This window comes from Enhydra lutris, unplaced genomic scaffold (genome assembly GCF_002288905.1).
Source record: "Enhydra lutris kenyoni isolate GAN:26980312 unplaced genomic scaffold, ASM228890v2 scaffoldscaffold23, whole genome shotgun sequence".
Taxonomy (NCBI): Eukaryota; Metazoa; Chordata; class Mammalia; order Carnivora; family Mustelidae; genus Enhydra; species Enhydra lutris.
The window spans coordinates 12,998,866-13,024,027 of record NW_019154107.1 but is presented as its reverse complement, the minus strand read 5'-3'; the positions used below and the strand labels follow the sequence as shown (position 1 = coordinate 13,024,027).

Genomic DNA, 25,162 nt, shown 5'->3' with positions numbered 1-25,162 from the left:
GAGTGTCTAGGCTGAATTTTTCTTGTGCTGTGTTCCCAACAGTATTCCTGGACATACTGGGTTTTCTTTTAAGGAACTATAACTGCACAACAGGCTACTTTGTATTAACACAGCGTCCCCCAGCCTTCAGATCGCTTTCCTAGTCCTTATGTCATTTGACCCACACGATGGCCCTATGCAGTGGTAGCTGAATTTTACAGATGAGTCAACAGAGCTCCAGATGGGTTAAGGGACTGGCCTCTAAGGGGCAGAATCGGTCCAGAGCTCTGTCTTGCTGGCTTCGTGCCTCTGCCAGAATATGCTTGCTGAAGATTAAATAGCTGCTTTTGATTCTGGTAGATATTCATCTCAAAAGGAGGGGGAAAAAAACCCTCTTGTATCTTCATTCCATATCATTTGAATATTAAATTTTTCTTACCTGTTTCAACTCAGGGTGACTTCTTTGTTTACTTAATTGACTGGTAATTCCTTTGTTTACTCCCCCCCCCAATCTTAAGAACAAAGTCATGGTTACATTAGCATTTAGCATTTTTTTATGAAATTTGAGTGTTTCAGAATGGGTAATTTAGGCAGGCATGTATGTAGAATTTTGCATTTTAATTAAAAAGCCTCAAAATGAAATGAACCTCTGACAGTAACAAATGACTACTTCTAAAAGCTACGTTGCTATTTGATATATGTTCAGTGTTTTCTTGTGGATAGTCAGTCCTACGACTTGTTTCAAGAAAAGTGACAGGACTGAAACAATTAAAAGAGACAAAGCTGCTCTTTTTTAATCATATGCTCATAAATAAAATTGGGTTGTGAATTATTTCCAGAGAAGCAATTGACAAAGTGTAAGTAAATCACTCTAAGAACTAAAGCTGTCTTGCTTTTTTTTTAGAATGTTCAAACCAAACCTGTATCCTTGTCCAATTATGAATTTCCTTTGACAAATAAATATTTACAAAGTATGAAATATAGACTTTGTGTACTTCCTAAGGCCAAAGCATACTGTGAAAACTAAAATTTAATATTTTCTCTCATCTCAAATACAGCAAAATAAGAACATAACTTAAAAATCATTCTCTCTTGTAGCAGACTGTCCATTAATCACTCTTTAGGTAATATTGGCTTCATGAGTCTTCAGGTATAAAGAAAAACTGTAATTTCTAGATTGGAAAATCTGAGTATTTATGGATTTGAAGAAAACAATAACATCTAGCAAAACAGAATTTTCTGTAAGCCCCATGATGAAGTCAAGAAGGAGAGAACTTTCAGCATCCCCCCATTTTCTTGTGAAAATTCTTTATGTTTTAAAGGGCTTGATTGGGTAGATCCAAGGGTTAATTTACTTGTGATCTGGGAAAAGACTGAGACTTGCCTTATTATATTTTTTTAAATTTTTTTTTAACTGGTGTGTGGGAGGAAGGTAGAAAGAGGCCCCAGAATGAATTCACTAATTGGGGTTTTCACCTGCTGTGAGTCTAATCGAATACAAAGCCTTATTTGTAGCTGAAGAGGAAGGGAGATTATGCAGAGTGTCAGAATTTCTGCCTAGTTTTGAAATTCCTGTTATTCGGCACAATTGTTTGGGAAAGGCAGACAGATAGTTACAGCTTTGAGCGCTTGTTAAGGTAGACCGGGAATGCTGTCCTAGGTCTACTGGAACCACCTGAACTGGTTACCCATTTTTAGCAGGAGGCCCTCTGTTTGCTTTACCTGGGGTAGGCTATAGCTGGCAGGCTAATAGGTACCCGAATTCTTTCCTGGGAAGCAACCGCTGGCCCGTAAGGTTAATGAAGTGTGGCTTTATTTTCGTGAAGATGTTCAACTTCACATCTTTTCAGATGTTCAGTGTGATAGAGGTGGCTCTGGGAAGCTTTGAAAAATCTTATTAGAAGCAAATCACATGAGAGGGAATCTGAGTGCAACTCGATTTGGAACCTATTTGGTGAAATCTCTGGTTTGGATGGCAGCTGGCTCTGAGAACTTTCCTCAGACTGGCTTAATCTGTCTCCCTGCAGGGGAAGGGCCTGGAAAAATAGGCTTTTGTGTGGGTCTGAATGTAGACGCCTCTTCATTTACTAGTTAACATGAACTGACTGGAGATTTTTACATCCAGAAGATGCTGGTTTCAGATGGATCTAAAGAGACTGTTACACATATTTTAATTAGTGCACCGTGTTATTTGCCCTAACTAGCAGTGACTCACCATCATTGTAAGCATTTATTAGATGTCCGATTCAGTGCTCACAGCTCATACTTGTACTTTGCACAGAGAAACATGGAATACTTACGGGTTTGCTAAATATGTGGATGGTGAAATTTTACTGTAAAATACCTATTATGCTTAACTGAAGTAGTACCTACATTCCAAATGATTTTTAGAAAACGATGCGGGTTAAACTTAAGATGGGCTAGGGAAGGCTAGGCAGTTCAGGTGGAGACTCCTGGAGCGAGAGGAAGCTGGCCCCTAGGGGTGGTGAAGTCCCTCAGGGCCATCCCCAGGCAAGTGCCCAGCGCAAACCATTCCCTTTCTTTCTCCTTTCCCATTCTGCTCCTCATTTCATATTGGTAAAACCTGGCTAACTCTGACCCTCAAGCAGAGTAAAAAGAAAAGCATGTGTTTGTGGAACATCGAGCAGCCTGGTCTCTGCCCTTGGCCTCATCCACAACCTTGACCTTCCAGCACTGATATTTCAAACCAGTGGCTCCAATCCAGACATCTCCCCTCTATGCTCCGGGCTCAGATGTGGTACTCCCTTTTACATCACACGGCCACCTCGAACTCATCATGCTTAAGAGTGAATTGATCCTCTCTCCCTGGCCCTCTTCTGCCTGAACCTGCCCCCCTCCTCCTGACATTCCTGGCTTGTCGAATATTACTCATCCAGGCTTGGGATTCACCCGAGAGCAGAGTGACTCAACCTCGGCTGCCAGTGAGAATCCCCTTAAAAATTTCGGTGCCCAAGGCCATTAGATCAGACCTGCAGGGTGGTGAGATGCAGTGGTGGCCAAGCTTGAGGCCCAGGATCCTAGGTCGTCCCTTTCATCCATCGGTGTGTCTGATCAGTCATGACTCCTGTAATGTATAACCTTATTATTTCTCCACTCGGTGCCACTTCCGCTGTTCAGATCGTCTTCATACTGCAATCCCCTTGTATCTGGTCTCCTAATTCCAGACTCTTCTGACCCAGCCCCCATTCATTTCCTGAGTGCTTTTTCTAAAAGGCAAATATGACAGAACCACACTCAATGCTCACATTCAGACCTTTCAGGACACAGGTCAAACTCTGGATCATTTTCAATTTGCCCACCTACTGAATCTCTTGACATTCTCTCCCAAGGATCAAACAGACCACTGAAGCTCTTGAAAAGAAAAAGCTGTTTCTGGCTTCTTTACCTTCACACCTGCTGTTACCACCATTTGTAATTGTTGATTTGCCTTTACCCCCAACCCACCAGAGGCTCCTTTTGCACCTACTGAGGAGGCTTCTAGAAAGAACTGTTGAATGAATGAACCCAGTCTTCTTTTCAGCTCCAACAGACGGAGTTAACTTATTTCTCCTTCAGGGGGGAGGGTCCCCATTCAGCATCCAATTTAGTGACCCAGAGGGTGACTTTGACTGGATGGGTCCCTGTTTGGTCAGGAGCCTGGAAGAAATAGATGGTACATGCAAAAGTGGTACTTGAAAAGAATGTAAGAAAAAGGCTATTTACAAAAAACCTGAGCAGTGTCAGGGGAAGAACAAGAGCAAAGGGAGAACCTGGAAAATGCTGTTGCTGTAGAAATGCCAGCCCAGCTTGTGGCCTTGGGTAAAGGAACTTAGCCACTGCCAGGTCCAAGGCCAACAGGAGGGAGCTTGAGGAATGAAATGCAAACATCTCCCTCCTCCTGCCCTTTATCTCCGGCTGTAGGCTTTTCCTCCTGGCCTCCCGTTAGCTGAAGGCAAAAGGAAGCCAAAGGGCACCCAAGAGCCTGACTGATGACATCCCCAGAGGCCCAGCCTCCTGGGGCGCAGAGCAGAGTGGAGAAGGGCAGAGAATAGAGCTGGAGGGGGGACTGAGAGGATATCCAGCACAGTCCCTTCCATCAGAGAGGTCTACGTTTTTCTAAGCAACATTTTTAAGGGGTTTAAAGACTAAAGTTTTGGGTATGGAGGAATTTAGACTTCACTCTATCTCATTCCTTCCTTACCCCTTTTTGTAGCAAACCTACCCCCTCTGCTGTCAGACAGCAGTGAGATTGCTTACTAGCACAGAAGAAAAAAAAAATACAGATCTTCCCCTACAGTAAAGGAGGCCACATCTCCCCATGGCAGCATGGTAGAGTGGCATAGGCCTTGGAGCAAAACTCCCTGGTCCAGTCCTTGCACTGTCACATTCTCGCCACAGTGTGAGCATGAGTATAGCTCATGGTAAATTCTGGAGTCAGAATTGCAATCTGTCCTTTCTGGTGGCAGAGCCCCCATGTTCCTTTCATGTCTCTGATTCACGCCAAAACAGTAATGATAGCTACTATAAACAACATATTGTCATACATAGCATCATTATAGAATTTTTATATGAAATGAACATTTATAAATTACCTTTTCTTAATGCCTTTTCCTAATAAGCAAATTCATCATTTAACTGAAACTGACAATAAAACAGTTACTGTGATGCCCATGTCATTTCTTAATAATTCTTGGAGTATTTAATTTCTAAAATAACATCAAGAGTTGGGAACAAGTCTTCAAGTGCCTATAACTCCAGTCTAAAAAAGAACTTAAAGATGTATTTTTGAGGATTGCCATCTGTCAAATTTAAGAGAAGAAAAATCGGAATAGTGATTTCTTATTTTCCATTCTTTTTCATTGTCCAACGAATGGTTCCTAGTAGTTATCCCAGTGAGCAGTGAGAAAAAAGAATTAGACTGTTTATATTTTAGAGAAACCTATCAGGCCTGAATCTTCAGTGGGTAATTTCAGAGTGTAAAACAAACAGATAAAACAAAAATAACAAGAAAGGAGAAGCATGACAAAGCACAGGTGTGGCAAACCTTTAACTGATTGATTTCTGATGTGTACAAATGTCCATGCTGTGAGGTTTGTGTCTTTTCATTGAAATAAACATAAACAGTATTTAAGTGATTTGCCACATTGACACAGGGATTGGTTACTGATTAATAGCAAAGGCCACAACTTTCTCATCACAGAATACTAATCCTTCTTCCCTCACCAAGATAGAGACAGACCTAGAATCTGCAGTTCCACCAAGGGACAGCCTCACCCAAAGGGAATCCTAGTGTGCCCCCCTCAGACCATAATAGAAGCTGCCTCCACCACTCACTGGCTCAAAATTGCTAAAAGACAGCATTAATAAGTGTCAATTTATGAGGCCGAATGCCAGCAGAAGTGCTTTATTTGCTTTAAAATAGCAAAACCAATCCTACCTACATGCACAAGGCTTTAGTGATAACGTTTACGTTTTTATTTGGTTTGTCAACGGGAATGAAGAAACCTGGCACCCCCTTTCCCTTTTGTTCCTGTACTTTATTTATTTTTTTTGCTTCTTTTGTCATTCTGTAGCAGACAGTAAAGGGAGATTGATGTCCGCAGTCCTTTTAGCTCAAACGTTCTACAACGTTCTACGGAGGTGGGGGTGGGGAAATGTTGAGCAAAAAAGTGGATATTTTAAAAAGAAAAAGGGGGGCATGTTTTCAACTGTAAACAGAAGTGGGAGGAATGGACCAGGAGAGTGAAAGGCAAGTAGTTGAAAGAAGATAAAAAGAAAAAGCAGGCCCATAAAATAAATGGACAAGGAGGGACAATGGAACCACGAAGGGACTTTTATCTTAAAATACTCCGGGGACTCTAATGGAAGGTATTATGTGAAGGTTGCAAAAACTTACTGTGCTAATGAAGGCTGTCTTCTTTTCAGAATATTTCCTCGCTTGAAATAATTTTGCATAGTTAACCTGCATCGTCACATGGCACACTCTAGGATTTGCAGTATTTGAACTGTCCCCTGCCACTTTTCTGATAAAATGTTCAATTGGAAATGGATTCCTTTTTAGATTTCTCGAAAATAATACCAAAAGACCAAACCATGCCACACCACTGGTGGTGGTGGTGGTGTTTTCTTTAGAGCCTATAACCAGCGTTTCTCAAACTTCAGTCTGCTCTTTCTGATTCAGTAGGTCTGGGCTGAGACTCCAGCATTCTTTTTCATCAAAAGTTCGCAAGTGACGCTGATACTGCCCTCCCCCACTTTGAGACCCACAGCCGTTTCACAAATACAAATGCTTCCTAAGAAGCTCATTTAGCCCAGGATGAGCATAACCTGAGTTTCATGTCTTTACAGCCCTACCACTTTAATCTTGGATTGAGGGAAAGCCGGGGCGGGGAGAACTCTGTGATTTTTTTCTCTCTCATTCTCTGAAAAAAACAAAAACAAAAACCAAACTCTGAACCCACACACTTAATTATCTGCAATGAGGTCATTTGCACCTAGGTCATTTATTTAGGCAACAAGTAGTCTTGCTGGAGGTTTTAAGACGGTGCTAGCAGGGCGGTGTGGGGCTTTCAGGTTCCTAGGACTACCTTAAATCTGTGCCTCCGTCAGTCTTTCCTTTCTCCTTTCCGTTTGGCAAGGCCGATTCCCCACTGCCGGGTCTCTGGGAGCCCGGGTTCCCAGGTCGCTAGGTGGGGGGCGGAGCCCGGCCCGGCCCCGCCCCGTCTGCCTGCAGCGCCCCCTCCCCGCCCGCCTGCCTGCCCGCGCCGGCTCCTCCGCAGTGCTTTCAGCTGCGAGCCTGGGCGGCGGCGGCGCTCGACTTTCGCGGAGCCCGGCGGCTCTGGAAAACTCACTCCTCCGCTCGCGCCTTCCTTCGACCACCGAACCCTTGCAACCATGAGGGAGCAGCTCAAAGGGTAAGTGCATCACGGCCCCCTTCGATCGCCGCAGTCCGTGCACTTGTGGCACGAGCAGGGGGCAAACCCGGGCGGCCAAAACTTGGACAAGCGCAGCGGCGGGACGCCTGGCGGCCCGGCGTCGGGGAACCTGCCCCGCGGGTCCTTGCTGCGCCGCTGCAGGTGCGTCCCCCGGGGCTTGCCCCTCAGCGCCAGGCTTGCGGCGAGCCCCTTCCTCTGGCTTTGGGATGGGCTTGAAGAGAAAAAGCTGATTTCTCGCCCTACCCGAAGGGGACAGCGCGTTCTCCACCCGGCGATTGGGGCCGCGGGAGCTTTTCGCTCCTTCCCGGGCTGTGTGAACGTGAGCCAGACAGGCTGTTCCTAAATTGTCGCCCGATCTCGCGGAGGGAAGGGGCGCGCGAGGTTTTACCTTCCATTGCACTGCAAGTGCCAAAAGGTCAACTTTCTGCCTGATTTCTTCCGAGGATTCCAACTGACATTCCCCTTGTTGGCTTTTTTACTGTGTTCATTCCATGCCCCCACGACTTGCAGAAATCAGGAAACAGAGAAAAAGCAATTAAAGCCCAGAAGTCCAGGATTTGACATACAGGGAGGATAAAGTGTTTTGTTATGGTGGTTTTTTGTTTTGCCCTCTGGGGTTGAGTGTGCAGTCATTTCTGGGTGTCCTTTTCTCGGGTTTCTCCAGGTGCCTGTGCTCGTCTTTAACCGAAGTTTGTCATTCCACATCTGATCTCGGCAACGAAAAGGGCAGGACAGTTTATCTCCGTTAAATTTGAAGTTAAGTTTGAAGCTGAAATTGAAAGGGTTCAGTTGCCTGACGGAGGCATAATATTAATTATCAAATGCTTTGACATCATGAAAAAAAAGGGCATCCGATTTCCGTGGCGACCCTAGGTCTTTAAGTGAAATCTACATTCTTCCTTGGCGGAAAGCTCCTCTTGGACTCCCTGCTTTGTTATCCCTGTCACCTCTCCTGGTCACCCCCCTCCCCATCACCCTTTCTCTTTTGCCTGGGTTTTTTATTTCCTTGTGCCACATCCCCTCTTTGCAGGATACAGTTGCTCTTGGAGAAGCTAGAGAAGCAAATGAGAAAACACAGTTATGTGAAAGGTCTCTGACCCTTGATCACCATGGAATTGGTTTCAGACAGTGTTGTTTGATCTTGGATTGGACACAACCCTGAAGTGAAATTGCTTTGGCCAAAGTTGAGGGTGGGTGGGATTTAAGCCCAAAAAGCAAATAGAAGGAGGACAAGTAACAGCTGGCACAATCACGGAGGCAGTCATCTTTGGCCTGCCTTGAGCCAAACAGAATAAAATGTTAAATATTCCAGGGAACAAGAAGCAGAGACTAGAATAGGATTTATGATGCCCAGATTGACACCCATTTCCCCCAACCCCCTCCACAGTAGCAGAAACTTTTAAATATGTTTTCCCATTCCCACCCTGCCGGTATTCCAGCAGTGCAAGCCAAGTTCAACATTCAGCATGCAAATGCCAAGGTTCCTCTAGAAAAAGAGTCTGATCCCCAGATTAAAGGGAAATGATTTTGTGGTGTGGATCAATGGGTTCCAGATTATATATGAAGCCAAACTCTAATCCTCTGCAAATTGCAAGAGAACGGTACCTTTTTATACCGCTGCGTAGCGATTAGTTTCCTCCCCAGGAAGTAGTGGAAAGATACTTTTTAAAAAGGCAACTGTTTGGAATATTTTCAGTACCCAGTAACAGTGGTAGCAGAAGAAATCTTATTTTAATTAGGCAACTGCCATCCCCCCCCCAAGTAGAAATTTGTTACTTTTTATAACTGTTTAATGTTTGTTTTTAAGAAACTAAAAAAGCAATTCCAGTAAGTCTGATTATTCCAGCACTGACAGCAGGAACAGCTCTGAGGCAGTTATAATAACCTTGCACACTACTTGAAACTAAAGGTGAGAGAAAATTTAAATTGTATGGTAGGAAATTAGGTCAGCCCTGTGCTCAGTAGAGTAATGCTTTAATTTCTTATTATTGACAAGTGGGTGTTGCCCGGATCTTTTGTCACATCCAGTGGTTTGGTATTTTAATTTGCATTTCTTACCATGGCCCCAAATAAAAGGGAAAAGAGAGATTATTGTAATTTGTACACATTTTGAAAGGAGGGGAAGTCAGTTTGTAAGGCTGTTCCGAGAGGCATATCTGATACCAGGCTTTGGAACCAGCAGGGCCAAAATCAGTAACATGTTTTAAAGCTTTATAGAGCATCTTAAGGATTATTTACGAAACTCGTCTCTGTGTTAATGGGCATGCAGAATTTTGATCTATGTGGAACATCATTATTCTCCGGAGACTGACCAAAGATGTGCCCGCTAACTTGTGAGCAGGTTTCAGAATTTAGTTTTTGGTTGGGCATGGGGTATGGAGAGCACGTTTCCGATGTGAAAAGTGAACAAAAAAAAAAAAAAAGACACTTCCAAGAATGGCACCGCCCACGCCCCCACCACCAGCTCCCCGGCTGGGCATCTCTTTCTGTGTTTTCTGTACATTCCAGGTATACACCTGAGCTGCTTCTGATTCACCACTGTTTTTGAAACTAGACACAGTAATAAATATAGCTGTAAAATCTCTCTTGATCACTAGCCAAAAATGGGCTTGTCCTATAAGGCAGGATGTAGATAGGAGTCTCACAGATTTGTGCCTCCGGTGGATTACTGTCCATATTCATCTTTTCTTTCTCTTCGGGGGGGGGGGGTTCAGTATGTTTCACAAGGGCTGTGAATTCACCACACACCGAAAACACCCACATGCAGTGAAGCGAACATTTGGTTCATCTTATAGTTCCCAAAGAATCGGAAGTCGTTGGAGCTGGGTTGTCAGTCGTTCTCAGCATTAAATGGTGAGGAGATTATTTTTCTATTTGTGAGGATTAGTCACACCCTTTATTCTTTTCTTCTTTCCACTTGTGTTCCCTTCTCTTGCTTGGTTCTGGTTTGCAGCTGAAGTGAAACTAAGACTGTACAGATGAAATCCCAATCTGTTTTCTGGTTACTTGGCATTGCTTACAAAGAAAAGGCTTGCGTGTTAGAAGGCAAGGAGGTAAAAGAGAATGGGCTTTTGGATTTGTTTGGGTTCATTTATCTAGGTTATTCAAGGCCTCCCACCCAGTATCCCAGGTAAGTGGGAAAATGAGCACTTATAAAGGCCCATATCCAATAGCCGGTGAAGTGGGGCTCCACACAGGGGCTGAGACTTTCTGCTGTCATCCAGCAAAGGAAACTGTGGTTAAACTAAGGACTCACGGATGAAAACAATTTTGAAAATCCTTCTCACCATTTTGACCCACTGGAATAAATTCCTTGGAAAGGTAGAAATGTCAGTAGATTGACCATCAGGTTTGTTTTAGAGCGAGGCAGCCTCGTGAAGGGGCGGGGGGGGGGGGGGGGGGGGGGGGGGGCTCGCATTCACTCCCTGTGGGATTCTCCTCCTGTCGCTCATATGCAAGTTTCTCTTTTCTTTGGGAATTGCCTTTGACATGACTCACCCAGGCACTGTGTTCTTCCCCTTTGAAGTCCATTACAGATGCTGCCTTTTCAGAGCCCTTGTCTCTGCTTCTGTCTGGTCAGGTTGATCAGCTCAGACAGACGTTTTCCTGCCCATCTACTACTGAAGATGCTACAGTCCTCCCACACAGCATGGAGATGGGACTTTATTGTCATGCATTGTGGGAATTAAGGGCCCATATGTGTGGACACACGTGCTTTCCCCCCTCTTTTCCTTCCCTCCCTCCCTCCCTCCCTGGTGTTCTCATATGCATGGCCTTGGGAAATGACAGAGGCCTAAACGCAGGGTGGTCTTTCATTGCTGGGCACTTTCCGAGCTGAAAAACACCCGAGAACAAGCCAACACTTTTTCCACGAAGCTGCAAGCTGCAGCCTCCTTGTGCTGTGCATATAAAGTACCAGTTCTGCCCACCTCTTCTCCAGATCAGAAACCAGCTTGGTTGTGGCGCTTCCTAAAACCCCCGAAAGCACGGACCGCGTGCGTGCGTCTTCGGCTCTCCTTGCCCTTTAAGACTTGGATGTCACTCTGGTATGTTCCCTCCGCTGAGAAGCCCCTCTTGCCCTCCTCACACGAGAATTGTCTCTGTGGAAGAGGAAACCAGAAATGAACGTGTGTGCGGGAGAGACCGAAACAGCCCCTGGCAAGTCAGCATTGTCTCGTAACTTTCTTACCCGAGTCTTTCCTCTTCCATTCCTGGATGGCAAATAATCAGAGGGGATAGTCTTGGAAGGTGTACAGTTTGGGGAATTTCCACCCACTTTGTGACATTTACTATCGTATTTCACAAACCACAATAAGTATTTCTCCTTTCAACTTTCTTTTTAAACAGGTAATTCACAGGGAGTGTTTTTTTTTGTTTGTTTGTTTTTTGGGTTTTTTTTTTGTCCTCTACAAAGGCTTGGCCAGCAAGGTGGATCCACGTCTATAGTGTCAGCAACTAGAAAAACTCGCTTTCACTGGGCGTCAGTTTGGGGGCCACAGAATGAACAAAGCCATGCACTGAGCACCAGAACATGCTGGTCACTGAATCCCTTCACTCTCCCAAGTGAGGAGGCCTGCCCCAGATTGTGCAGTTAGTAGGGCTCAGAGCCAGAATCCAGTCCTCACATTGAAACTCTGTGCTGAGGTTGCTTGTCATCGTTGCCCTCCCCAAACTCTTCTTTCCGTGTGAGGCATCTGTACTTGGTGTTCACCTTGAAGTGCCCACATGTAAGCGGTTTCTCTTCCCTGCAGCCCCCACCCTTCCCCTGACGATCAGGAACAGGCTGTGCGTATGGCTTCTGTAATACCTGTCTTCAGGGCTGCATTTTACCCTATCAAAGCCCATCATGTAATCCCTGAAAATGGGAAATATGATGCTATGGGGATTTAATGTAGATGGGCCAAAGTAAGCAAAAGTATATGTGGTTATCTCTTCTGGATTTATTCATGCAACCGAATTAGGAACAAAGGTGTTTTGTTCTTTTTGTGGCCAGAGCTGATAGCTGGTAACTACACTTAGCTGAACTTCAAGAAATGGGAGAGAACTGTGAATGCTTCATTCAGGCCCAAGTAAATATAGGAAAAGGTGGGCCGGTGTGTGGAGTACTGGGGGGAAAAAGGCACTTGAGAAGGAAGTCATGGGGAGAGGGAAGGTAGGACAGATTGGTCGGGCACTGGCTAGACCTTAAGCCAAAGTGAAATGCCGTCATTGTGAGTATGAGACCTGGATATGGAGAAGGAGGAGTAATGGAAAAATGTCAAGGGTTGTGAAAGCCACTGAGAAGTGAGGTGATTTATTTATTGAATCAATGTCCTATATCTCTTTGACAGGGTTGAGTAACCCTTGTCAGTGTCCTTTCTGAACGGTCTACATTGGACAGGCGAAGAAATCCTGGTTTTTGATTATTGATTATATAACCAAGTCATTTTATAACAACAGAAGCACAACTGACTTGTGGGTGCCAAGAAGAAACAAATTCTGGTTCCCAAAGCGTATTCGTGTTGCTTTTTCCTTTAAGGGCGATGGTAGCAGCCTCTCGCTGCTTGTAAGAAACATTCTCAACTGCGTGGACTGAAGTCCTTTGAAGTAACCTTTGAAGTAACATTGCCGAATGAACTAGAAGCAAACCATACTTTTCTTTCCTCCTTTCCTTCACTACCCATTATAAATTCTAAAGTCTCTCTTTGTATTTTCTGTTTTAGCCACGAGACCCAAACAACTTGCTGGGACCATCCCAAAATGACAGAGCTCTACCAGTCTTTAGGTAAGGACATGGCCACGTTTGCTTCAGGTTAAATGGCAGGTGACTCACAGGATAAAGGGCTCGTAGTGTGCACGTTGTTGGTTGCCTAAATCTGTCACGAGATTGTTTAAAGGGTGAAAACGACTGCACGTTGTTGGTTGCCTAAATCTGTCACGAGATTGTTTAAAGGGTGAAAACGACACCTTTCTACCCAAAATTGACAGCTTCCTTTTCCACCGAGGTTCTTTAAAAATAAGTTTTAGAATGTCATCGATTGCTGAAAATTCAATATACCTGAGAGGGCCAAAAGGTCTTTGTAGTTTTCTTTGCTGCATAGAAGGATGGAAAAAAAAATACTTGCAATTTATGGCAATTGTTTTTCCCACCAAGAAAGCAAACTGTTTCAAGTTGTTCTTATCGATTTCTTCCCTGCGAACTCAAGACAGCACTTTTGCCAAACCACAGGTATTGTGGTAGGAATTTTCTGCAGTCTTTTCCAGTGCTTATAATTCCCAAGCCCATCAGGTCATCCATGTGAACCATTTAAAAGATTTCTCTGCTATGTCTTGTCTTGTTTGTGTGAGAGCCTGACAATTTTCTTCCCCCTCACAACTGGGAATTTTTTGAACAGACACACAGCCTCCAAATAAGAAAACATAAGGGGCGCCGGGGTGGCTCAGTGGGTTAAGACTGCCTTCGCCTCAGGTCATGCTCTGCATGACCTGCTCAGCAGGGAGCCTGCTTCCCCCTCTCTCTGCCTGCCTCTCTGCCTACTTGTGATTTCTCTCTGTCAAATAAATAAATAAAATCTTTAAAAAAACATAATTCTTTTAATGCTTCATGAAAGTACACTCTGTACCATTTTAGATCTTTGGAGAGTAATCGGAAATGAATTATCTTACATAGTAACTAGCTGTTTGTGTAATTAAAGAAATAAGTCTTCTGTACTACTAAAATGATTTTTAAAGTCTGCTTCTTTGTGAATGGTTGTATTTGTAGACTAAAATGCATAAGGTGAACTCTTGGGGTTTAAATTATGTGACAGTGCCCATGGGAATCAGGGTGATCAGACCAATTTTGTGCATGTGTGAGCACACGTGTGTGTGTGTGTGTGTGTGTGTGTGTGTGTGTGTAGCTATTGCTGACTTGCTATAATAGGTTCTCGTTGGTTAATGAATTGAAATTACAGTGATGGGGTAGGAGACATTATATATTTATTTATTTTTTAAGATTTTATTTATTTGACAGAGATCACAAATAGGCAGAGAGGCAGGCAGAGAGAGAGGGGGAAGCAGGCTCCCTGTGGAGCAGAGGTAGAAGACATTAATCAAAAAATTGTTTTCCCAGACTTTTTCTAATTATGCATGAGATTAGTTCCTTCCAGAAAATCCAAAAAATACAAATAAAAAGCTGAAAAACAAAAGATGTCACTTGTAATTCTGGCCAGATATATCCATTATATTTCAATTAATGCTGTATCATTTTAGTTTAGCAGTATCTATGTACGTATGTGTAGGGGTGTGTGTGTATGTATGCATTGCACATATGTACACAACACTTTTAAAAATTTTAAGAAAATTGGGATCAGCTACTCTTTAAGTGTTATATTTTCAGTTCTTACAGAATGTTTCTGGCTTACAGTGCTGCACTGTTTAGACTGCAGGTGGAGAACTTAAATGCTCATATTTTGGCAAATTGAGAGAGAACGGAGGCCTCATCTGAAGTAGGCAGCAGTTTTGCTCTCAGGACTTGTCATTTTTCAAGAGAAGTGAGAAATCTGTCGATCAAGAGCTAATTTGAACTCGTCTGTAAACCTGAATGACTTACACCCATTCAGGCCACTTGTAATGTTTTATCTCTAATCAGAGTGACTTGTAGTTACAATATTTGAACTTACTGTTGCTTAAAAATCTTTATTATAGAATTAATAATTCAGGTTTTTTGAAGTTTAAAAATATAGGCAAGCTAATAGACAAAAAAGAAGAAAAGGCAAATCCTCTGTAACCCACCTTTTAGAGTTAACTAATACTTAAAAATCTAGTAGGTAGCTTCAAAAATTTCTTTCTGTATATACATTTTTACAAAAGTTGGATGGTTCTGTTTTATAATCAACTTTTTTTCACCTAAATGTAATGTACCATGGCCATATTTCCATTTCATTACATTGTATTCTCTACTGGTTTGCTTTTAATTGCTCTGTAATGAGAAACCACAAACGTGGTTGACAAAAAGCTAATTATGAACTATCAATGAGTAGATGTTTATACCTTCAGTAGGAATTAAATACAACTTTTATCATCATATTTCTGAAGTTTTCTCAATAATTCAAATGTGGTGGTACACTCCAGGCTGGTAATCTGGCAGGATTTCTGACCTTGAACAGATCACCTGACTTTGGGAGATAATAGAATTCCAGGGTTGCAGGGGGATTGAGAGCTCATTTATTACAAGCTTTTTCTTTGATGAAGTCAACTTTACTGATATGATTCACTTATCGTAAAATGCAGCCACCTTAAATAAGTGGTCACCAGGGCACCTGGGTGCCTCAGTGGGTTAAAGCCTCTGCCTTCAGCTCAGGTCATGATCCCAGGGTCCTGGGATCAGCCCCGCATTGGGCTCTCTGCTCAGCGGGGAGCCTGCTTCCTTTCCTCTCTCTCTGACTGCCTCTCTGCCTGCTTGTGATCTCTGTCAAATAAATAAAATCTTTAATAAATAAATAAATAAATAAGTCGTCACTTCCAGTGTCCTTTGAAATTCTGCTCTTAGCTCTCCCAGTAACAATCATCTTAGAAATTAACTGGTGTTGAGGGGCGCCTGGGTGGCTCGATTGTGAAGCGTCTGCCTTTGGCTCAGGTCATGATCTCAGGGTCCTAGGATCAAGTCCTGCATCTGGCTCCCTGCTCAGCGGGAAGCCGGCTTCTCCCTCTCCAGCACCCCCTGCTTCTGTTCCTCTCTCACTGTCTCTCTCTGTCAAAAAATAGTAATAATAAATTTTTTTTAAAAAAGAAGTTAACTGTTGTTGAAATTTGTCTTACGACTTTCAGAACTGAAATTACCAGTGTTTGTGTTACAGTCAGATGTTAACAGGCTGATTTTTATCCAAACAGAGACTCATTCAATAACATCTTCTGAGTGTTGAGAGCGCACTGTGTGTGCTCTGCATTGAACATGTATGCAACCGTTGTGGGCTGTGGAAGATACCGACGTCCATATTTCACAGGGTAGTAAAGTCAGGTGCAAAAAAAACCATTTATCAGGGCCACACAGCTCTCTGGGGCTATATTGGGATTTTCTCAGGGTCCTCTATTAGCATTTTCACTCATCTCATTGATTTTTATTTTTATTAACTCAGTTAAAGCATGCCCACGTGGGTTACTGTGCACCTGCTACAAATATGTACGAATTGACAGTTTTACCCGTGGATAGAGAGTGACTTGAGTAGTATTTCTGGAACAAACCATTGCATTTCTACAGATGATACAGTGGGTTCCTAGACAGTAGGCACCCTTCCTTCCAGTGTTGGAAATGGTGGAGTTTGTTACATGTGGTGGAGTTTGTTACATTCTATAACCCTGAGATGACCTACAAGATTAAGTGTTATTTCTGCCCTCACCCACCCCTTCCAGTGTTTTGAAGTTGAAATACAAGCGTAACCTACTAAAAAGAAACCTTTCATTTCTTTTTGATTTTTGTATATTGGCTTATCTTTTTTAGTCACAAGATAGCTCTTTAGGTCCGAGTTGCTACTTTGAGCTCTAGAATAAGTGTTGGAAGCAGTCATCTGCACGCAGTTTATGAAAGGTATCATGAAAACAAAACTGCCGTGTGGTTGGGTATGTTCAGTGTTTTAGACAATATAGGTCTGAAGTAGTACCTCACCACGGCGCCTGGGTGGCTCAGTCGGTGAACCATCTGCCTTTGGCTCACGTCATGATCCTGGGGTCCTGGGATGGAGCCCCGCATCGGGCTTCCTGCTCAGTGGAGAGCCTGCTTCCTCCCTCTGCCTCTGCCCCTCCCCGTGGCAGCTATATTGATTCACAATATACAGGAAACAGGACACATTTCCTAAATATGCCACTTCTGAGAAGACTTCCATTCTCAAATTGGCCCAAATCCCCAGCCAGACTGATAAAGGCCCGTTTGTTACCGTCCCTTATCCCCAGAGCATTCAGGTGTTCTCCCTGCACCCTCTCCCTGAGCTCTGGGCAGCGTGCTGTTAGAGACTGAAAGCATTTTGGATGGACTGAAAAAGTAGCATTTGAGCACTGACTGATGGAAGGCTAGGATGTTACTTCAGATGGTAATATTTGCATTCTCTAGTTAATAGAATGATAGGTAGTTTTCTTTGTGATTTTCTACAATGAATGGATATTACTTACAATTAGATGTTTAGCATAAAACGTTTCTTCATCATTCTCCACTCCTTGGTGTCCCTACAGCTGTAACTGATTCACTAGTGAGAACCCATGACAGAAAAACAGTGATAGCTACACACATACCTCCCTCACACATCACACATACATGTACAGAATTGATGTTTAAGTACCCCGATTCTGTCGGCTTTGTCAGGTAACTTTTAATACCAGGAGTTCACCTCATGTGTTTCAGTTTCTAAGTACGTTCTTCCACAAAAAAAAAAAAAAAAAAAAAACAAACCTAAAGATTTTTAGTGATAGAGAAGACATGCCCAACTTTTTTGTTTAAAAAAAAAAAAGGAAGAGATTTAATTTCAAATTATTCTTAACAGATCTAAAACAGCTTTCTGAAGTGAGCTCTTACCAAATGTTAAAAATATTTGTGTTTTCCTCTTTTTAGGCTGCATTCCTGCTCAAAAAATTCTAAGTTCTGAGGGCAAAAATTGTCAGAGTTCCACACTAACACACAGTGGGGCATGATAAAGAAATAATGTAAATGTTCACAGTGATGACCTGACAGTCATTAGGAATTTGAGGATTGGAAGGTCTCCAGAAAATTTTTTACGCAACATTAACAGTTTGGCAAAAGTGTGGTCTTGTTTTCACAAAGAGGAAATCAATAAGAGCAACCTGAAAACAGTTTTCTTTCAGCATTTTTCTCTGACTGGCCAGTGTGGTGGGGGTGAGGGGTAGGTCTATAAAAAACCGCAAAGTTTTCTGTATCTATTTTTATATGGGCCTTAGTATTCTTATCTTTATAATGAGAGTATGGGACCAAAGTGTCTATGAATTTTGTTTATTTTTCTCTTACTTTGGGCTGAGGTAGAAGAGGTTGTTTCTAGAACTTGCTGTGATCATAATTTTTCAAGAAGCACCTTCGGCTGACTCTGCAGACAGATGTATTTCTAAAAGTTGAATCATTCCTATTTTTAAAACTGTGCATTCTAGAAAACAAACAACAGGGAGAATATCCTGCCACCCATCCATGTCTTACAGACCAAGTACGGATGCTCTTGAGATATTTCCCACAAGACCCGCTGGGCCATCCATTTGTTGTTCAAAAGGCACGTTCTTCATCATTTCTTAGAAGCAATAATATGGCCAATAAGCAAGGTGAATTTCAGGTTTCCTTTGGCGTCTTTACAAATGCAATGGAAAGATTGTTGTTCCATTAGGTTATCTTGGCAATTTGAAAACCTGTAAATCTTTAAGTCTCTAGCATTTACAAAATCAGTAGCTGTTAGATAGTGATGTGCTCTGGAAATTATTTTGAAATACTAATATAGGACTGATTCATGTGAAGTGCCATTAAATGATAAAAAGCCTGTAATTTTTCTCAAGATTTATATCTGGGTTCTTAAGTTTGTCGCTCAAATGTTTAGGTAAATATTTTTTTAAAAGCCCCCACCCCCACAATATGTACTGCTCAAAAATTCTCGAAGAAGGTATTTCTTAGTCTGTACTACTGGGGATCTCTTAATTATAAATACAGGAAAATCCTGTAGTCCTCTCCATGGTTCCCTTGCGAGCTATGTGTGGGTAAAAATAAGATAATATGTAAAGAGAATGAATTGTGCAGCTTGAGGAGGTGAACTGGGTATTTTTTAAAGGATTTTTTATTTTATATATTTGACAGAGAGACAGCAAGAAAGGGAACAGAAGCAGGACTGGGAGAGGGGGAAGCAGGCTTCCCACTGTGCAGGAAGTCAGATGCAGGGCCTGATCTTAGGACCCAGGGTCATGGCCTGAGCAGAAGGCAGACACTTAACGACTGAGCCACCCAGGTGCCCCTGAACTGAGTATTTCTTTCTTTCTTTTTATTTATTTTTTTTTCTTTTTATTTTTTTAAAAAAGATTTTATTTTATTTATTTTTTTAAAAGATTTTATTTATTTATTTGACAGACCAAGATCACAAGTAGGCAGAGAAGCAGGCAGAGAGAGAGGGGGAAGCAGGCTCCCTGCTGAGCAGAGAGCCCGATGCGGGGCTCGATCCCAGGACCCTGAGATCATGACCTGAGCTGAAGGCAGAGGCTTAACCCACTGAGCCACATAGGCGCCCCTAAAAAGATTTTATTTACTTATCCGACAGAGATCACAGGTAAGCAGAGAGGCAGGCAGAGAGAGAGGAAGGGAAGCAGGCTCCCCGCCGAGCAGAGAGCCCGATGCGGGGCTCCTCCCAGGACCCTGGGACCACGACCCGAGCCAAAAGCAGAGATTTCAACCCACTGAGCCACCCAGGTGCCCCTGAACTATTTCAAACCATTTGCTCAACTCCAGATGCCCCCTGTGATCTGATGTCACATATTCCAGTTTCCTTTTTTCTGCATCAAAGCCGCTTTAACCATGAGGGTTTCCATGAGGAGGATTGGTTCTCATCTTTCCTGCAGTTCTGGCATTTTTTACAAGGATCTCAACCTCTTACCCATTTCCAAGTTCTACAATCTGTTCTCCAGCATGATGCCCACCCAAAGGATATGAAAGCTGTCAGTTTTGAAAAAAATGGATGTATGAACGTTTTAGGAAGTCTTAAGGAAAGTGGTCCTAAAAACTTTCATGATTTGAAGACAGTCCATCAACATGTGGCCCTTAGCCTGGGATCTGTTGCCTGAGGAGAGCTTTGTGATGTTAAAATGAGGGCTTCGTTTTGTGGTCCCTTGAGTCTGAGGCTGGTGGGATTCTTTTGCAGTACAAGTAAAGAGGACTAGGTAAGACCCAGTTAAGTCAAGAGGCTAAGAGCTTCTTCAAGATACATAAATAGCATATTAATAAATGAGCACAACTGAGTGATAGAGTTAGGAACACTCCATAGGAATCCTGTACATCTTTGCTCTGTTGGTTCAAGAGGAGGGAATATCATTGAGGTTTGCCAGCTCTCCCTCTCTGTTGATAGGCTTTCTACATTCCATTAAGCATTCCCTCCCGAGGATGCTCTGCAGTTAGGAGCTATGGGATTTTTAATGGCTATGAATTCCTTTTGCATCAGGAGCTTGTCCTAATGCTTTTCTCAACATATTATGTAAACCATTCTCAACTAGGCTACTCAATATTTAGCATATTCTCTTCTCTGTCTCTTATCTCCAGGTTCTTAAGTATGAAGACCTTCTGTCTTTTGATATTCTACCATAATGCCATGAACTGGAAAGAATATCTAAATTCAGATTCGGGCTTAGGTGTGAACTTGGGCTAATCCTTTGCTTTTTCTTGGTCTTAGATTTCTTTCTCGGTGGGTTGAACAGTGAATCTTTCATCTCTAAATATCTGATTTTAATTGAACTCCTGTCCAGAATATGGCTTGGTCTCATGAAGGTGATGCTCATCTCTCCAGTTTCTCTTGGTCACCACCAGCCTGGAAGATGGAAATAACAGGATAATCATGTTACTGATCATTGTACTTTTATTTGCATAGCACTTTACACTGTGCAAAGTTTTCAGAAATAACTGTATCTAATCCTACACGACTGTAAATTAGGTCTACAGCTGGCACGTGACCTGAATTTTTTATTAATTTCAGTGTCACATCATCTGTCCTGCCATCCCCTTGAGTATACTTCCTGTGTTTGATTTGGAAAAAAATGCTACCATATCAGGGGATGGGGGCAGCTGTTTCATTCTTTCTTTTTGGGCTTGAGCAGGTTGAGGCACAAGACCTGCTTTGACTTAGTCATACTGACGTATGGGTAGAAGATAAGGAATCAAGTCCAAAGCACACATTTTATGGCTCCTAGTTTGCTATTCTCAAAGGAATATCCATTACTCCTAGCTTGATTTATAAAACTGCTTTATCAGCATAATTAAGCTATGGAATCTCAAGTGACATTCTTTATTCCCTAGCTGACAAAGTTAGCAGTGGAGATTTACTCAGATTTGCAAAATAGAAGACATTAAGGCTGTTATAAATGTTCTTCCTTTACTTCTACTAGCCTGCTTATAAAAGAAGAAAGAGGAATAATCTGTTCTCTTAATGTTGGTTACAATCAGTTGATTTTCCCCATTTGCAAAATGGAAATGTAATTTTCAAATCAAGATTGATGGCACTTTAATGGAATAGTCTTTTATAATATTTTTTCTTGTTCAAATTACTTGATTTAAAGCTTCTAATTGAAGAACATAAATAAATAGATACTTCTGATCTGCATTTTTCTGAAGCTGATTTCGGAAGGAAACTCAAAAAGAATCCCTCTTAGACTGGTTTACAATTTAAAAGAGCTGCCAAATTGTAGCTTAGTTGATCTAAATAAGAGGAGCATTAAGGTTACACCTGCAGCTCTGAGAAAAGTGCTGGATGTGTACAATTTTATGTAGCTGGGTCTGCAGAAGACGATTTTTGCACACGAAGTAAAGGCATCTTATTCAGACACTTCCAATATTTCTTTTTTAAGCACACAAGTCTGATTACCTCTGTACGGCTCTTGGGAGCTGCAATTTTGCTGGAAAGAGATTTGGAACAGTCAGAACACTCACATAAAATAGATAGTGAGTTTTTAACGTCTGTACCCTCTACGGTAGTAATAAAATGACCTAAAAATATTCTGAAAGACTGTCTTACGACATAGTGGATGAATCATTCGCTTATTTATGAATTGGTGAGATTCTGTGAGAATGTTTCAGAATTTGCCCCTCCACCGTCTTGATCAATTGAAGCTTATGTAACTGGGGCATACATTATACGTGAGTGTGTGTGTGTGTGTGTGTGTGCAAGCATGCACATGTGTTGCACACCTATGTTTATTTAGGTACGTATTCTTTATCAAGTGTCCGTTTTGACAGGAAGATGACTTGGTTATATGTTTTGCTTTTCAGTTCTGTGAAGGGGCTGTCCGTTTTAGAGCAGTACTTCTCAAACCGTTGAAGGGCAGTTATTTTGTATTTGGGTTTTGTTTAAACATACGCTGCGTCACAGACTTGTAGGTGCTCCTGCTGACCCACAGCACGTAACTCACCTGAGCAGGTTCCGCAACACTCGATCTGGTCTGTGCTCTGTTCCGTGAGATGAACCCGTGGATCGTGCACTTGGACGTCATGGCAACGTCAGGTGGCTTCAGAAGCTGCTTAATGTACTGAGCCTCCATATTTGTGAAGAACCATAATTTGTGTAGCATTGTGCTAGAGTACTTAATTTTTGAAAGTAGAAATGTCAAATCAAGTGACCTTCGGTGTGTGTTGGGGAGGGGGGACTAGTTAATTGACGCCAAATAAGAACACCTAAAAAATTGTATTTGTGGGATTGTAGGGTCTGTCAGTTGAGTCAGATTCAAGCAGAGGAGGGATATATCTACTTTCCCTGTTTCATAGGTCTTCTTAGCAATTATTTTGGAGGCTGAAGTAATAAAATCTCCCTGTTGCAGGAAAGGTTTTATGTGTTAAGTAGCAGGGCTCCTGCTGCCTAGTTTATGCCTCCCCCACCCATATAATTAAATATAGTGTGTAGAATGTGATAATTTTCAAATACAGGTTTGTTTGTATCCAGAATAGAAAATGGGGTATGTGTGCTCCTTACGTTATGTGATGAATTCCATGGGGAACTGATTGATTATACTGTGACTCTTTTCTCGTCATTTTCTGAGTTCAGGTTGGGGAGGTAATGTGATGTGGACTCAGAGTTCGTTGACTTTGAGACATGGAGTTGAATTCTGCCTCTGCCATCAGCTCTCTGTGGCTGAAGACAAAGGCAGTCACAATTTGGAAACGCAACTTCCTGATTGATTAAGTGGTTAGGATGATACTTTCCTTGGAGGGTGTCGTGAGGCTTAGCAATAATGTATGTAAAATGACAAAATGTCTGACATAGTAACTGCTCAAGGAATTATAATTGCTATTAATGATGATGATAATTATGATGATCCACTGTTTATTATGCTCAGTGTTATTTTCATATTCTGTGTCCCTTCTTTTCCAAAATCTCTTGGGATTCCTGGGGTGTCTGACTGGCTCAGTTGGTAGAACGCGTGACTCTTGATCTTGGGCTTGTGAGTCCAAGCCCCACATTGGGTATAGAGATTACTCCCCCCAAAAAAATTTATTGAAAAAAATCTCAGGGCACGTGGTTGGCTCAGGCAGTGGAACATGTGACTCTAGCCCCACGTTGGGTGTAAACACTACTTTTAAGAAAAATCTTTAAAACAAAACCCCAAAATGGGGTGCCTGGGTGGCTCAGTGGGTTAAAGCCTCTGCCTTTGGCTCGGGTCATTATCCCAAGGTCCTGGGATCCAGCCCCACATCGGGCTGTCTGCTCTGCAGGGAGCCTGCTTCCTCCTCTCTCTCTCTCTCTGTCTGCCTCTCTGCCTACTTGTGATCTCTGTCTGTCAAATAAATAAAATCTTTAAAAAAAAATAAGACAAAACCCCAAAAGCAAGAAAATTTCTTGGGTTCCTGAGTTCAGATAACGAGAGACCCCCAGGTTTAGGTTTTTGAGCCTGACACTCAAGGAACCACTTTATTTTTCTAAAGTGGTTTACCTCTTAACCAAGGTACCAAGGTTCACCTGATCACAGGGTATCCCAGCTTTGGCAAATGTAAACTTAATTTAATTTGAAGTACAAATTAGATTGACACATTTTCTACCATTTTCCTGATCTTCCTCCCACTTCTAAAATAATAGACACTGTAACCTTTAACCAGAAATGCAAATGACTCCTAATAACGTATATATGTGTGTGACTTTATAGCTCTCATCCTGCCTTTGTCTTGAAGACCTTCAGAGTTTGAACTGCAGAATCAAATACATGTTGTAAAACTACCTTGGTAGAGAAACATGCCCAATAACTCATAAGTAAGGAGAAAGCCTGTAAAATAATGTGACACACTAGGAGATGCCTGACGTGTGTAGTAAAGGCCTGACAAATGGTGGTGGCACTATTACGGGGGAGAGAGGGGGAAAGGGAGTGGCTACACAGGTAAGGAGGGATGACACCGTAAAAAGTTGTATATGACATGTTGAGGATTTCAATGCTAAGATTTTTAATTTGGGTGATGTATCAATCCAGGTCTAGCGAGAAAATAGAAACCACTCTCGTTATTTGAGGCGGGGAGTTACTTCATGTGGTGACTTGGTTACCCACTGATGGAAAAATGAAGAGGACAGTCAGCAAGGAGCCCTCTGCTCTACCAGGGCAGGAAGGCAGTGGCAAGAGGTGGTATCACCAGAGCCCCAGAAGCCAAAGCTCTTTGGGGCCGGAGCTTGACCCAGTGGCCAGTTGGGACCCCTGAGGGGAGGGGCTGACGAGAGGGAGCTGGAGCCTGGAAAGAGACAACAGCCACTTCCAGAACTTTTGTTGAAGGCAGAGAAAGGGAGAGAAATAACCTGACCTTTTTCCTCTCCTCCTGCCCTCTGGTCTTCTACCAGTACCTCACAGTTGCCCAGACTTCTCTGGAAGCCCATTGGTAAGGGAACAGGCAAATGCCATTCTCTGTCTAAAGAGCAGAGCAGGGAAAGGTCAGAGCCTGGATTCGAGGACCAACACGCGAATGACTGTGAGGCTGAGAAAGACCCAGAGCCTTAAAAGCTTTCCTAGGACTTTGTAATTCTGAAGGAAGTTTAGGCACTAGACGGGCACACTGGCTTCAAAGGAAATGGGCCTAAAAACAGTGAAAGAGGATGTGGCAAGAAAAAGTAGTGCACGGAAGTCCAGACAGTGAGAATAATAAGCTTCCATGCATTTGATTATAGTACTTGAATTGTTGATAGTTGTTCATGCTGCAGTCTCTCAAGGCAAACTCATGAATTTCTTTAAAGCCAGAACTGTCTTCCTCATCTTTGTCACCGGTGCAGGGCACACGATAGCCTCAGAATAAACAAACGTTCATTGAATGAAACAGTAGAGCATGGGAGAGTGATTTTTGGTGGGGGAGAAGACAAATACCACTCAAGAAGACAGAAAGATACAGACGATGTTTTCCTGAAACACATTATTAAACTGGCAAGAGGAAACTCTCTGGAGAGAAGGAGTTTCTCCCAGAAAATAGAAGATAAATCCTCATAGTAATACAAATATAGAATATCAATTAAGTTATTGGATTTTTTTTTAAAGGTACTGGTTTTATTGGCAATTTGATATCTTAGCAAAACCAGGTGAACTGCCCCTCTGGAATT

The 25,162-nt window shown here is 42.5% G+C and overlaps 1 protein-coding gene across 3 annotated transcripts in view; it reads left to right on the top strand.

The window, feature by feature from the left end:
* Positions 1-25,162, top strand: part of LOC111150534 (dystrophin) — a 2,087,545-nt gene that overhangs the window by 1,931,883 nt on the left and 130,500 nt on the right. For 2 of the 3 annotated variants that reach the window (XM_022508029.1, XM_022508028.1), the window contains exons 1-2: positions 6,874-6,893; positions 12,617-12,678. In XM_022508029.1, the coding sequence (XP_022363737.1) occupies positions 6,874-6,893; positions 12,617-12,678 (82 nt within the window). Of the gene's footprint in view, positions 1-6,873; positions 6,894-12,616; positions 12,679-25,162 lie in introns of those variants that run through there. The other variant, XM_022508030.1, reaches the window with a different exon arrangement.